This window comes from Zeus faber (genome assembly GCF_960531495.2).
Source record: "Zeus faber genome assembly, chromosome: 7".
NCBI classification, from domain to species: Eukaryota; Metazoa; Chordata; class Actinopteri; order Zeiformes; family Zeidae; genus Zeus; species Zeus faber.
In genome coordinates this window covers 25,108,033-25,123,797 of record NC_137203.1, presented here as the reverse complement: position 1 = coordinate 25,123,797, position 15,765 = coordinate 25,108,033, and the positions used below count along the sequence as shown (strand labels likewise).

The 15,765-nt window shown below is 43.7% G+C and overlaps 1 protein-coding gene across 1 annotated transcript; it reads right to left on the bottom strand.

Annotated features, from left to right (window-relative positions):
* Window positions 1-1,119: 1,119 nt before the first annotated feature.
* LOC307232425 (4-hydroxyphenylpyruvate dioxygenase-like) lies at window positions 1,120-5,592 on the bottom strand. Its single transcript, XM_080003433.1, has 14 exons — window positions 5,526-5,592; window positions 5,392-5,418; window positions 4,952-5,014; window positions 4,256-4,360; window positions 3,960-4,002; window positions 3,737-3,819; window positions 3,509-3,598; window positions 3,305-3,408; window positions 3,079-3,156; window positions 2,378-2,540; window positions 2,220-2,291; window positions 2,007-2,129; window positions 1,773-1,889; window positions 1,120-1,655 (listed from the first exon to the last, which is right to left on the bottom strand). Exons 1-14 carry the CDS (start codon window positions 5,526-5,528, stop codon window positions 1,545-1,547), a joined length of 1,182 nt encoding a protein of 393 aa, XP_079859559.1. The 5' UTR covers window positions 5,529-5,592; the 3' UTR covers window positions 1,120-1,544.
* Between the last annotated feature and the right edge of the window lie 10,173 nt (window positions 5,593-15,765).

The window sequence follows — 15,765 nt, the reverse complement described above, 5'->3', positions numbered from 1 at the left end:
GTTGACCTGCCTTTTACTTTTGGAACAACATTTAGTAATTACTGTATAAGTGTCTATTGAGCTGGACTATTCATCATCTGAATTATTTCCTACAGTTAAATGCTTTCATTTATAAGCGCTTATATATTATTCAGCTTGTGTCAAGCTTATCCCATGTAAAGCAGTCTTCTTGTGTCAATATTTTGGGAATCATTGTTTAAAGGAACCACTGTGTGTGTGTGTGACCTCTAGGTTGACAGGGTTTACTGCCTGCACAGTCAACCACGTACTGTTAGGGGTAATGCAAACAAGATTGTTGTTTTTGGGATCTTTCCTTATGACTAGGGCCCTACCAAATTCACCACTGTGAAATCTGCCTCCTCCCGCATAACTGAAGTGCTGAGTTGTGCCGACTGTACAATTTTGTTTTTCCATGGCGACAGAGCTGGAATCTGTAACAGGAAAAATAGGAAAAATGACAGCGATGACAACAGATGATGTGTTGCGTCAGCGACGGTATTTGTCTACGTCATGCATATGCGATAGTTATCATATCTGTAGATATAAGAACCTATGGTCTTGTCGACACTGTCCACTGACATTTTTTTGTCAAATGTCTTCAATTATTTTAATACTGTAGAGTAAGTGTCTTTTAATAAGGACGCTATTGGATATTTTTTGGTTTTTTTGGACTGCTGGATGGAAACATACAATACCTGACACCGGATGAAACGTCACTGCTTGTGATGAGAACTGTGACTCTGTGTGCTTAAAAAGTATCATTCAATCCTTGCTGTGAAATGTTGTATTTTTCTTTTAAAATATTATTTTTGAGAATTCTGGTCGGTGAAATTGAGCAAAATTTGGTAGGGCCCTACCAATGGCCTATGTGACCTTTAAGGAAAGAGGAGTTGCCCTGACTGAGTGTCAAACGTATGGAGATATACCTTGAACGGATATATGCAGCTGGAGAAAGTTTGAGTGTAACCAATTATAATCCATTAAATGCGAGTGATAGCCAATGGGATTGCTGTTGAGATACTTATGATGTAAAAGAGCACAAAGATGGTGTAAGTCAAGTCAAGTCACACTTTATTTATGAAGCGCATTTAGAATTGCACTTTCACATCTCCTGTTCGAACGTCCTGAGGAGTTCCTGTGTGAGCACATGCTGATGTTCTTGAGCTCAATAAAGTCATTCTTACTTGTATTCTCACTGACATTGTTGGTTCATTGATTTAAGTAGTTGAGCTGACTCCCCACCACACCCTATAATGCCATCTATTAGATTTTACACTGATACATTTTAACACATGCATTTAGGCAAAACCCTTGGCTGAATTTGCCATTCTAATTCTAAAACATACAGTAAAGAATACCGAATAGCACAATAACCATAATTGACAGTACATCATAGACATTCAATGCATGAACGTGGTACACAAAAGACTCTGATGGGAAATCAAGGCCCTACAAAATGTCTTTTTAAAATAAAGTGAGTACGAGCCACAGTCCAAAAGGGTCACACCTGAGGCGTCTTAGGAAACTGTATCATCCTGGTTGCTTCACATGCTCTCTGAGACTCCATCAGGCTTCAGAAGAATCAGATTACCACGGGCGTTCTGTTCTACCTCAATGGCTTCGAAGAGAGACTTGAAATTCCCCGCGCCAAAGCCCTTGGGACAAAAAGCACAAGCCACGTCGTGTTGTGGTGGCACTGTTCTGTTGATCCATCAGACCTCAGTAGAATATAAACAGCATGTTCTCCCTTAAACACCGTTTTGCTTTCTCACCTGATGGTTGTGCCTCTGGATCACCTCCAGGAACACAGTAGGGCGGTCCTGCAACGGCTTGGTGAAGATCTGGAGTAAATATCCGTTGTCGTCATAGTCCACCAAGATCTTCAACTCCTGGAAATGAATAACCAAAGGTATTACAAGGCAACAACGGCTGTTTCACGACAGGCTAAAAAACATGGGGCTCACGTCAGTTCTGCAGCCTCGTGAACATTTTCATGGTTCACTGACCTGAAGAACATCCAGGTCTTCTGTGATCTTGACCTTTGAACGCTTGAGGTTTTCTCTCAGCTGTTGGTAATAAGCATCCGGCACGGTCATGAACTCCAGCCCTCGGTCCTTTAGGTTACGGATCTACAACGATGAGAATCGATGGGAAAAGTCGTAGTGGGGCTACACTCGCTCTGTATAGCTGCATGTGCGGAACTTTTACCGTGGACTTACCGCAGTGATGATATCTGATGTGTTCATGGCAATGTGCTGGACGCCGGCCCCCCCATAGTACTCCACATACTCCTGTTAGGTAAGACAAGTGATTAAATATCTTTAAAAAAGATTACATTTTAAGAGATCCCCTAGATTTGTGTCGTAGTACAACGTGCCTGGATTTGAGACTTGTGCTTTCCAACGGCAGGTTCGTTTATCGGCATCTTCACAGTTTCCTCATAGTTCGCCACCACAATGGAGCGCAGTGCGCTGAACTCGGTCTTTAGCTGTTTGTCGTCCACCGACCAGAAGCGGTGAAAGAGGAGGTTCCTCTGGTACCTGCCATGCCAATTCACCAGAGGTCAAGAGCCACGTTTGGGGCCATAGTCTAAAAAAGATCATCAGACCTCTACACTATTACAATTTACATCAAAACCTTGCTCTGGAATTTATATGTGGTTTAACACGTAGATGTGGCGCTTCAAGAAAGCTTCCAGAAGCTTTCTTGAAGAAGCCAATCTGTGCTGCACGCCTATTTCCACGTCATCCAATAATCTCGCTCGGTCGAGGTGCAGCCCACTTCATCTTAGTCCTCCACTGTGGGACGCAAACAAGATCCAGATGCAGAAAAAGCCCCAGAGACCCATCGGTAGAAAACGCTAAGTCATGGTGGTACCTGATTCCTGCCAAAGGAGGCGGAGTTACACAACTCCAACCTTGCCCCCAAATGTATTCATTTACACAACCCTCATCTACATGGAGGATCTCATGTTTCAATCTCTCTCTCTCTCTCTCTCTCTTTCTCTTTACTGAGGGAAATCTGTGAAGAATGTTAGTTGAGGAACCAAACCATCAACCACAGGCACTCGTGCTTTACCATTCGACCACAGGAACCATCTCATCGTCTCCTTGGTTTCCCACGACATGGTCTATGAAGTCCAGTTTCCCACTCGGCCTATAAGGAGACATTTATGCAGAAATGATATAGATAACAACTTCAATACTTCCCCAAAATTGCTCGGTAGTTGTGATCGACCTACTTGATCTTGTTTTAATTGCGGCCGCGATAATGATGCAGACGTGCAAAAAGTCCTTCTACTCACAGCTTGGCCAAGATGGGGTCCTTGTACAGAGGAGGTTGGAAGCCTGGAATAAACGCCCCGTTGTACTCTGTCCTCTCCACCAGCGTATGCGTGGTGTCCCCGTACTGTAAGGAAAAACCAAAGGGATCACAGAGCTCACAGAGTGGACGTTTCCGAATCGGTTGATTACTTATCGTCCATGTGAAGAACGAGCCCCGCTCTTACCGTTTGAAGCACGGCGAGCTTCACCCTGCCGTGCTCGTCCTCCAGCGTGTAGGGCTCCTTCAGAATCACTGCGCCTCGCTCGCGGGCTTTCTACAAAACGCGGGGAAATATGGGATTGTGACCTCGGCGAAATTCAGATAAAAGCACAAATTAAAGAGGATCTAAAAAAGGAAAATGTAATAAAAAAGGTCAAGGTCAAGGACAAGGTCATACACTCCGAACTCTGACCTGCACCAGTGAGTCACAGTCCTGCACTGTAAACGCGACGTCCTTGACGCCGTCACCGTGTTTTTCCATATGTGCTCCCATTTCTAAGAACGGGCAATGTACACATGAGTCACCGATGTAAACAGTTCCCTCGAGGTAACTTGTCAGGCCACAGATCCATAATGTGGAACTTTAAAAATGGTGGGTTGGGGGGTCACTCGGTTAATATGTAACAGTACATTACCTTTGTTTCCAGGATTAAGGGCAGATGAAAACACATAAATGATCTGCAAAAAAAAACAGTTTTTAGTTTTTTTCACACAAATTTACGTGTGCATTTTCATCACCAACTGTTATGCAATATAAAGTTTGACGTCATTAAGTTTCCAAGATCATTTAGGGCGCAATATACACCTTTATCAACAGCTGATTCCTACTATTTCGGCCCCTAAGTAGAATTGGTATTACATTAAGGGAAAGGGCCCCAATCTTGGCCCCACGCCGTAGCTTTGTGTGTAATTTCATGTCTTTATTCCGCACCTTGCCCTGTTTGACCACATGGGAGGCCACATCACGGTGGCCTGTCTCCAAACCCTGGTACGCCACAGGCTCGAACCCCAACTTGTTACAATAGTATGAAGCAGCCTGTTCAAGCAGGAGAACATTCACTTTAATCATATATCCATGCAACATTTTACAATTTTCTGACTTATGTTTTCTTTTTTTAAATGTCGTCATGGTACATTATAACAAAATAAAATAATGGCACAAAATCTGGCTCTGCCGTGTGATTAGGCCACCTCCTGACAAATAAATGGGTATTTTTTAGATACTAACATAATCCGAAAATAATCGAATTAATGAACCGCCACCTCTTAGGAAATTCAGAGAAAAGATCAATTTCAAATAGGGTTTGTTTCATCCGATTGTCCCTCGGCTTCGTGATATCCTCCGCACTGGGCTTCTGAACATGTCAAATTAATGGTCCGCACTAGAACTCCAAATAAAGACGGTAAAGGAAGCAGGTAGAAGGTATCACCTGGTATTTGGCGGTATTTATATCTGATGCTTGGTTTATGTACAGTTAAAACAGAGGGCGAAAAACACAACACAGAAGTGTATTATATGTGTTGTTATTATTATTATTATTATTATTATTAAGAAGAAGAAGAAGAAGAAGAACAAGAAGAAGAAGAAGAAGAAGAAGAAGAAGAAGAAGAAGAAGAAGAAACATACCTGTTTAGCATTTCCAACCCAGAATGTTATGTGGTCAAAGCGGAGGAACTTTCCCCGGGCATGCTAAATGTGCCCAAAGAAAACCACACAACAAAATAAACAAACAAAAAAAAAGTCTAGTGAGTACAAGAGTGCATTGATATAACACAATTTTACATTTATTCAAGCACTTTTTATTGGCTGAAAAAGTAAACAAAGTTTTAAACTAAATCAGTTTGATCTCCCAGTATTTTAAACAACACTTAAACCCCTCATTCACCTGCTTTAAACATAGTTCATTCTCTATTTTAGTGTCATTACTTACGATTTAAATAGAACATTCAGGGGAATATGCAGTTTTATAATGAATATACAGGTTTATAATGACCGCGTTTATTTCAAGCACCTCAAGGGCCTGGCAAGAACCCTGTAAAGCTCAGTACAGAAGACAGGACACCTACCTTTTCACCTTTGTCGGTGTATGAAGTCTAGAAAAATATGCAAATAAAGAAATGTATTAAATCCACTGTAAAAGGAAAAAAGCAACTAGATGCATATGACTCGTAAAAAAAATAAAATAAATAACAAAACTCACCATCGTGTTCCTCGTTTACCTGTCGGTATCAGAAACAAGTTTGAGTGAACTCTCCGACGGGTGCGAGACTTTAAACAAATGCGCACACATGGCAGCGGTTAGTGCGGAGAGGAGGCTCACTCACGCTGCCCTCTCATTGGTTCATCTCCCTCAAGTGGAGTCAAAACAATTGATTTATTTTTTCACCATTTGAACTTTATCATTATTATTATTATTATTATTATTATTATTATTATTATTATCATCATCATCATTATTGTCGTTACTGTATTATTGTCAATTATTATTGTCATTGTCTTAACGGTGTGAATGGTTCAAATAATACATTTACGTCATGGGGCAATTTAAAAAAAGTACTTTCTGTTCAGCGCTCAGCATTTCGTGCCACCGCATGGCAATAAGTACATATTTTAAATGGTCAACCTATTATTAATATATATTTTTCCAAATATAAATGTTTTAAAATACGTATAAATATATATGACCAGGGATGTCGATGCACTGGAAGGTTCAAGAGCTTGCTCGCAGGAACTTGGCGGTGTGACTTGCACACCTTTCCCACTGCACCAAAAACCCGGGAACACCCGCTAACAACCTGTCATCAGTGGGTGAGCTGAAACCCGGGTCTCCGTCCCGGGTCAAATGACCCTGCAACAGACACGGGTTTTTATCGGCTGCACCTCTGATCAGCTCTGATGTGAACAGGACACCCGGGTCGACACGCTCATTTTGGCCCCTTTACCTGCGCGACGCGGCGGCGAACTTCCATACGTTGGCACATAAATAGACAGGAAGATCTGTGTTTCATTCCATCGTTTCATGTCTGATTTGGAATCCAACATCAAAATCAGAAGTTACTGATTTTTTTCCCGCATGGGGGACCATGAAATGTGTTGATTGTGAGGACCACTCCATGGGGACCACAGCAGAGAGCCCCCACGCTCCCCGCCCGGGCTCCGAGACACCCCAGCGTATCCCCAAACATGGTTACTCCGTGCTGCTTCTACTGTGGTGTTGGGTTGTTCATGAACGATCAAATTCTTCTGAACGGTTCTAAATACTTTTTTTTTCTCCAAGTTTTACAGTTTTATGCTGTTTGTTTAAGTTGCTTTCTCCTCTACTGTACCAGAATTTTTTTTCGCCATTTCTCCTGGCAATGGGAAAGGTGTCACTCGCCTAAAATCAGCGGGTTTACCTGGGTAAATGCGCTAATTTTGGTGTAAAAACGGCATTGGACTGAGCGCAGGAGTGGATCTACCTGGTGACGTCCTGGACTGGAGGGAAGGCCACCAGTCCCTCTTGGTGGGGACACGTGGGCCCAAGTGGGTAGCTTGTCCCTTATGGCCAGAGGTACATAGGTGCGCCCGGGAGAACATGCAGCCAGAACGGGGTCCTGGGCCCGGCATCCACCTCCCCCACAGACTGTACAGAGAGCTCGGGGTGTGTCAGCAGAAGGGTGGAGGTGAACAACCCCTTCAGTGGACGTAAGGAGGTGGCTGCTGCCTCGTTCTATCCAAGCCTCCAAGCAACCCCCGTTGGTGAGGGCTTGGATAGATGCCCAGCTGGCATCGCTGACGGTGATGGTCCCCAAGGAGGCCTCACTAGTCTGCCGCAGCCTGGTCCTCGCCTGCTGCCTCTAGCTTTGAGGCAGCATTCTGTAATGAATGCATTGAGGCAGGATGCAAGTGCAAGTCGGGATTTCTTCGTTTCGAGGACAGGGGTCCAAATGGGACCAATAAACAAACACAAGTCAGTCACACATGCCGTTAAGGCGAGCGGGGAGGCAAGGGGAGACTCTGAGATCACAGATGACCTTGACAGGAGCTGTTTTGGTGCTGTGATTGGCTCAAAAATGTCTCGTATTTTGTGAGCCGCGAGACGATCATCAAGTTGCTCGCAAACTATTGTTTTCTAATATCTTACTGAGAAAGAGGAAATTGGAGATTGAAAGCAGCGGCGCGAAGGGAGGAATTGACAAGGTTCAAAACTACAGTGGAAAGAAAGTTTGAAAGACTTTTAAATAAGTTTTTTGGAAGAGACATCAAGAGAGCAGATGGTGGTTTTAATATGCTGAGCAGTCTTTTCAAGCTGCATTAATTCAACTGTTGGGGAGGTATGGAGGAGGAGGGCTGACGATCATTGTAGTGGACGATCTCACAATATACACACACACGCTAAAGTACGCGGCCAAAAGTATATGCATCCAAACACTATGGGCATTACAATAATATGGTGTGGAGATTGTTTTGGAACACGGCTGCAGGGATTTGCTCCCATTCAGACACAAGAACATTGTGAGGTCAGGTACTGATGTTGGGCCTGGCAACGCAGTCTGTGTTCAAATTCATCCCAATGGTGTTCAGCGGAGTTAAGGTCTGGGCTCTGTGCAGGCCAGTCAAGTTCTTCCACACCAGAGTTGGTAAACCATTTCTTTATGGACCTCGCTTTGTGCATGCTGGAACAGAAAAGGCCCCTTCCCAAACTGTTGCCATAAAGTTGGAAGCGCACAATTCTCTAGAATGTTATGCTGTAGCATAGATTTTCCTTCACCGTGATTAAGGGGCCCAGCCCAAACCATGAAAAACAGCCTCAGACCATTATTCCTCTACCACCAAACTTTACAGTTGGCACTATGCATTCAGGCAGGTAGCGTCCTCCTGCCATCCGTCAATCCAAGACTGGTCCATCAGACTGCCAGGTGGTGAAGCGGGATTCATCACTCCAGAGAACATGTTTCCGCTGCTCCAGAGTCCAATGGCAACGTGCTTTACACCACTCCAGTCGACGCTTGGCATTGCGCACGGTGATCTTAGGCTTTCGGTGCTGAAACCCAGTTGATGAAGCTCAGGGCAATCAGTGCTGAAGGGGAAGTTTGGACCTCACTAATTAGTGTTGCAACCGAGGACCCACATATAGTGTATACATAGATATGGAAAAATTCTTAGCTACATGGAAGCAATATGCACTCAGATGTTATATTCATATACACACTACCCACATTGCAGCACATCACGCGGTTTACTGATGGACGCTGCCCCCTTGTGGCCAAGAAGTGACACTGGCCCGTTCGGACCGAGACACATGAACTACTGAGTGGTTCTTCATTGCGGTTATCAAAGAAGATCTCGAAGGGATGGTGATGATTTACGCGGACAAATTAATTATTTGCTTTAATTAATATTAAAAAAACACTCCTACTTGATGTTTTACTCATCTACTGTCATTTCTTGAAGTCTAATGAATCAGTCACTGTATTGTTTTCATCATATTATAATTTTGAATTCTTAAATGTTGTACTCGTTATTGTCAAATATGAAACAAATAAATATTCCATCTCAACGTATTCCTTTATTTAGTGGCCGTGGAATAAGCCGTCATCAGGGTGATACTGTACATGTCCGGCTCCGGCTTATACCTTCTTCTTCTTCTTCTTCTCCTTCTTCTTTCGCCACAGCAGATCATCTGCCTCCAATACCTTCTGTTCTGCGCGTCTTCCTCCTTTACACCAACCGCCTGCATGTTCTCCCTCACCACATCCATAAACCTTCTCTTTGGCCTTCCACTTTTGCTCTTGCCTGGCAGCTCCATCCTCAGCATCCTGCTCCCAATGTCGGGAGAAGGATGCTCCCACTCATCTCTCTTACACACGTGTCCAAACCATCTCAATCTGGCCTCTCTCACTTTTCCACCAAACTGTCCAACCGAAGCTGTCCCTCTAATGTACTCATTCTTAATCCTGCCCATCCTTGTCGCTCCCAATGAAAATCTCAACATCCTCAACTCTGCCACCTCCAGTTCAGCCACCTGCCTTTTTGTCAGTGCCACCGCCTCTAAACCGTACAACACAGCTGGTCTCACTTCCGTCCTGTAGACCCTTCACTCTTGCTGGAACCCTTCTGTCACAGATCTGCAGATCTTCCTTATGCCCTTTCAAAGGAGAAAAAAAAAGAGTCCTCGAGTCACTGGGTGGACTGGACAGGACGGGACAGGGCATCTAGACACAAGTATTTGTCCGATGGTCATGGGACTCTGCATTGCAAAACCACTGACCTGGGGTGGCTGAGGTGACATACACGAGCGCAATGGTTCACAATGTGAACTCTTCTTTGAGTGATGCATTTATGCTCTCTGTTCGAAAGGACTCCCACCCCACGACGTCTGCTTCTCGTGGGGGCAATCAGAGTCCGTCGCTTGGTCTCAGGGCAGAAGCCCTCATTAACCGTGTGGCCGTTGGGTTGTATACCTGCACGAGTCTTTGTTGTCATTTACGCCTCTTTCTCAGTGTTGTAGCGCCGGCGTCGCTCCTCTGCTTTCTCATGGGTGCGATCAGAGACCACTGATTGGTCTCGTACTCCCAGCGCTCCGGAGTGTTTACATGGGTTCAACACGACCAAACTTACATAACAATGCCTGCATTACATTGGACCGGGTCCAACTGGGTTAAAGTGGGAGTAGGATTCACTGCTGTCTAAGCCATCGGTGACGTGCACTGAGCCATCAGGCTCTTCTGTGAGTGTGTCTGTGAACGGGGGTGGATGGAATAAAGAACAGCAACTGCGGTACCGGGAGAACAGAAACCCGTGGATGATTACCTCAAAAATTCATTTCATTCATCTGCTTCACATTAGGTCCACTCTGCCTCAGGATGCCATCCAGCTGCCGCGCTGTAAGCCCCAGGTGACATATTCAATGTGGCCCAAAACAAGCACCTCGGTTCACGGCTGGAGTAGGAACCCCGCAAACTTTCTGATGCCCGTGCAGGTTTCCTGTGCAAGATTTTCCAGCCAGGTGGTCAGGACACACGTAGTCTTTGCAGGGATGTTTGAAGCACCGTTTAACCGTGTACCTACTGGTTTTGTCCCTTGCGTCAGACATTCCTCATTGTCGGCGCCAAGTAGTTTCTTCTTCATTAAATCATCAGATCAAATCAAATGATCGAAATTTTGCCTGGGCCTTCCTACCACACATTTCCAAACAATGCAAGAACACAACTGACAATGCAAACAAATTGGACTGGAAGGTGCATTCTTCGACAGCAAAATTTAAAATGGTCGAAAAACGTGTCTTATGAAAGCAAAGGAATTAAGTTATTGAGTTATTTCAAGCAACACTTCCCAGAGTAAAGCCAAATGACAGGATTAAATATCTCTTTTCCCATGACTGCCTTCCTATTAGATACCAGGTAGAGGTAGATACCAGGTCTGGTTGGTTTTACATTCCAATGACACGAGTGCGATCCCACCCTAATGAGCACTCTCAAATCAGCTCCCTCTGCTACGCTCCCTGGAGGTCTTTGTTTTCCACACGGCTCCCAGGAGGCATTTGGTTGTCAGGAGACGCGCACACACACACACACACACACACACACACACATACACACACATACTTCAAATGGAGCCGCACAACACACTTAACATCAGCGGGCACTTAACATCATTGGGACAATCCAACTCAAAGTTTGATGAAGGTGTAATCACAGTGAGGGTCGATAACCACTACGGTAAGAGATTTATGTTGTTTGATATTGATACAATCAGAAAGACTCCTGTGGAAAATGGTTCATTTACTCTCCCAGCAATTTGTCAGCATAAAAATTGAAATAGATGATGAAACAGGGAACATTATTAACATTATTTTCAATATGAGTGCCTGTAGGCCTTTGTTCTCGTGCTATCAAACTACACCACATAGGATATTCCCGTGGTAGTTAGCTCCCTACCGGGATAGAACACCTCAGGCAATTATAGGTCGCCACCCATGAGCTTCGCACATAATTGGACAGGCTCAGTCCAAGAGAGCAAGAAACTGGCACGGACACGAGGCGGAGATGAGTGCATCATCGTCCGCAATGCAGCAAGCTCTTCAGGAGACCGGTGAGAACCAGGACGAGGCGGGGAACGCCGCCGTGAGGGTGGAAATATCCGGGCCGGCGGAGGAGGGAAGTGCCATGGTGGATGTCAGCATCCCTGTGGACAGAGAGACCCAGGGCAAGATGCAATCCGTCTTCCAGCAGGTCCGCGAGCAGATCAGGATGCAGGTGGGTGCCAACAGCCCGAAGAACAGCATCCTGGAGCTGGTGCGGATGGTGAAGGACAAAGAGATGGAGAAGTCCTTGGCCACCGGCCAACCTGGCGAAAACCAAGGCGAGGATGAAGAAAGGAAAGTATCAGAAACGTTGACCAACGACGACACAGGTGAGAAAGAAATGAGAACTCAAGAACTTTCTGCCTTTTTTGAAAAAGAGTTAGAGGACACAAAACAAACCCTGAGGGACGACTTTAAGGAGCAAATCGCTCTCCTGCGTGTGGAAATGGAGGCGTATGCTGACAAGGCCGTGAAGGACGTGGAGAGTAAGATGAAAAGCTTGTACTCCCCCGGTCTGCCCAGGGGTAGACCCAGGGATCAGCCGGAGAGCAAGGCACCAGATAAAAGCCAGAAGTCGAATGCGGCGCCCTCGCTGGCCTCCAGGAGAAGTCGGGTCCTGACTCGGACCATGACCACCATCATCCCCAAAATGTGCGCTCCGGTCATCATCGGCCCCCGCGCCAAGTCAGAGACATTCAGCTCCTCGAGGGACAGCAGCTCTCTGCTTCTGCTCAAGGAGCTGGACTTCAGCGTCAAGGCCTCTCCGGGAAGCAAGTGCCACCAGAGCAGGAGACCACTCCCCCCAGTGAGTTCCCAAGTCCATCACTGGCGGAAGCAGACAAAGGCCAAACAAGGAAATCTTTAGGCTAAAAATGTTTCGAATAAATTATAGTAATGGATAACAGTATGGATGGCGGTGCTGTTCAAATCCATCGATTTATTATAATCACAAATGTGAATATATTTTATACTTTTAAAATGACCAGAACTGTATACTTTTTGTATACCTCTGTGGTGTAAACCTCTCCCAGAAACTAAAATAAAAAAACAAAACTGTTTTCCTGGCTCATATAATTAAAAGTGTTGACCTTGTTTGAGTATTATTTTAATGAAAACAAAATCAGTCGAATGAAACCTGTTGCATTTTATTACTGAATCTATTAGATATCTATCTTAACCATCAGACCTCATTAAAACATACAAATTATTAAAAGTAGTCTGTAGAAATGATTTGAAGAAGTTAATTTGCTTAAATTCATTATATAATCTATTATTCTTAAACCAAAGACCTAATTGATAAAAAAAAAAAAAAAAAAAAAAAACCCTGTTAAAAAACAATTATATATAAACTATTATTGAAAGTATTAAATAAAGGAAGTCAGTCGAAGTTGAAGTGAAATCAGTTTTTTCCTCACCCAAACATAATTTATAAAGTGAGGCACCGGGTTTTAATTTGTGGGTCTACCTTTTTACAAAATTGTTTTTTAAAGGTAATTCTACCACCTGAGCGACAGGTGACAGCAGTGAGCTGCATAAAACCAAGTACAGAACGTCCCAAAACCACGATCCTTCAAGGGCCCAGTAATGTGCGCACGAATTAAGATACGATAAACTATGATGATGAAGAAAACCAAGACAAACCTTTATTAATAAATTGGATAAGTAGATGTCAAGCTCACACCCATTTTAGATCAGTATACAAATCCTCCATGCTGATGCTCCAATGCAATGCAGTTGTAGGCATTAGGCCATGGACCCTATTTAATAAGATTTATTCTCTGGGATTTTAATTGTTAGATGTGATTTAGTCCGAAATTCCACACCTGTCTAGGTCTGTCTCTATAGTTCCAGAGATAACAACTATGATCAACAGTTAGTGGCTGGGTTAGGATTTTGCATTCTCTAAAGGCACTAACGTATTTGAAATGAAATAATGGAGGTGGTGAAGGCTATTAATAGTAATCATTTTGCTGGGGACCCCCTGTGTATGCGGGAGACTTTAGCCTAGATATACAGTACTAGTAGTAATAGTTTTAGTAGTAGTCTTGGTTCAACCCAACCACCTCTGAAAGTAACCACAGACTGTCTGTAAATTCAATTAACTGTAATTCAAATGTACTTTGTTGGCATGACAAGAATTCTTACATTGCCAAAGCATAACAAAACATGTATATAACAATTATAATTAAGACAATAATGAAATGAATATACAAATGAATAAATAACAACAACAACAACAACAACAATAATAATAATAATAATAATAATAATAATAATAATAATAATAATAACAAGACTAATAATAATCTGAATGAATGGTGAAATAGAAAATAATAAAAGATAAATGAGACAAGACAAAAATAAAATAAAATAAAAATAAAGGGGGAAAAGTGCCTTCCCTCTCTCTCTCTATCTCTCTCTCTCTCTCTCTCTCTCTCTCTCTCTCTCTCGCCCTCGCTGGGGTGGCCTGGGCCTCTGTCAACCTAAACATCTGCCCGAGCAGCAGGAGGATTCTCCTGGTGCTTTACTGGTGGGTTTTCTTTGTGTTTAAATAGCAGGAAAAACAAGGTTTGGGAGGAGAGATTTTTTCCCCTACACCGTTTTATAAGTCAGTGATCTCCAAAACACGAGGCGTGACCTAAAACGATAATATTTGGGGTCTCTTTTTGGCTGCTGCCAAAATAAAACCTCCGCGGTTTGACCAGATTTGAGAAGTGTGCTTGATCCTCATGGGAGGTCATCAAATGCCCAGCGGATGAACTGGAAAAAAATCTGCATTGGCATAAATAAGTCATTCAACCCCCTCCTACAAGAAGTAGAGGCTAATGGGACAAATAAGGTGTAATATTGCAACTATAAATATTAAGTATTGTGTTGTTTTTTTTATTTTGGTGTTTATGTATTGCCTTTCAAAGCAGAGGGCCTTTTGATTTTTTTAAGCATTGAAAATGTATAATAAATGATATAATAACACATAAATAAACAGATAAATAAAGAGATCGATAAATAGAGAGATAAATCTAAAATGGCGTTTAGATCTTTTTTTTCTAGTCCATGTGAGATAAGTCCATGTGTGATAAATACATTAAGCCTAATAACATCTCTGCTGGAATTTAGTCTCATGTTCCTTCCAAAATCATGCTTTTCTGGAAAAATAAAATCTTCCTATAGAAAAGAAAATGCAACTCATCTTACTCAACTTGTTTCACGTAGGTGAAAAAGGTGTCAGTACCCTCAAACAAATATACTTTGCATACTTGAGTATAATGCTCGACTAGTAGTGTATATACTTGCATATACTAGTCTCCGACCCAAGAAAACGATTGAAATTGATTCGTACCTGAAAAAAACATTTTTTCACTCCACTTTCTAATTGGACTGAAATTTGACACCTGCTGAGGCTCAAACAATGCAACATTTCATGGGCGACATCGGACCGCATGTATCCAATAAAGATAGGCGAGGTTTCCCGTCCTGCGCGTCTTGATTTGGGGGTGTCAGCTCTACTCCCACTCTTCTTCATCTACCTCTGGCTTTATATTGGCCCAGAGCGAGGCACCTGAGTGCATTCAGAAGCTGAATTGGCACTGGGACCAATCAGTGACAGGAGATGCATTTAGTCCCCGAGCAGGGCGTAGGGGCCGTGTGCCCCCGAGCAAAGCCTCTCACAATGGACGTGATAGAGGAGGTTGTGAAGAGGACCTTTGTGTGTCGGGGGACGCTGAGCCCCGAGCGTCCACATCCGGAGGGGACACCAGCCCAGCGCATTCAGGGGCGGCCAAGCCACGCGGTCGTCGGAAGCGGCGACCGTCGCCCCAACAATCTTCCCCAGACCCGGCGCTCATTGCCATGCACTGTGCGACTGGCGCCGGCCTCGTCCATAAAATTAGATGCAATAAGTTATTGTGGATAATATCCGTTATTATCAATAGTAAAACTATAACGTACGTTGAGAGTTTCAGGGAAGGATTCCTCTTGCAGTCACACATGTGTATGCGAAACGACATGTCATAGCCCAAGTCGCGACCACACCCTCTCACCTTCGGTCGGACCATGAAAAACCATGCACGCCCTAATAATTGGGAACACTGGGGAGGGAGAAAGGATAAAGGAAAGAAAGAAAGAAAGAAAGAAAGAAAGAAAGAAAGAAAGAAAGAAAGAAAGATAGAAAGAAAGAAAGAAAGAAAGAAAGAATGCAACGCGCATATGTTCATAACACTACCCACTTTGTTTTCTCTCCTCGCTCGTCTCTCTCTGCAAGGAGGTTTGATTCCTCTTGGTCTCCAAATTGTTATTCCTCTTCATTTGTTCAGCTGGCTAAAACCCCATTTCGCCCGACGAGACCGATCCAGCCGGTTCTCTGATTGGGCGGAGT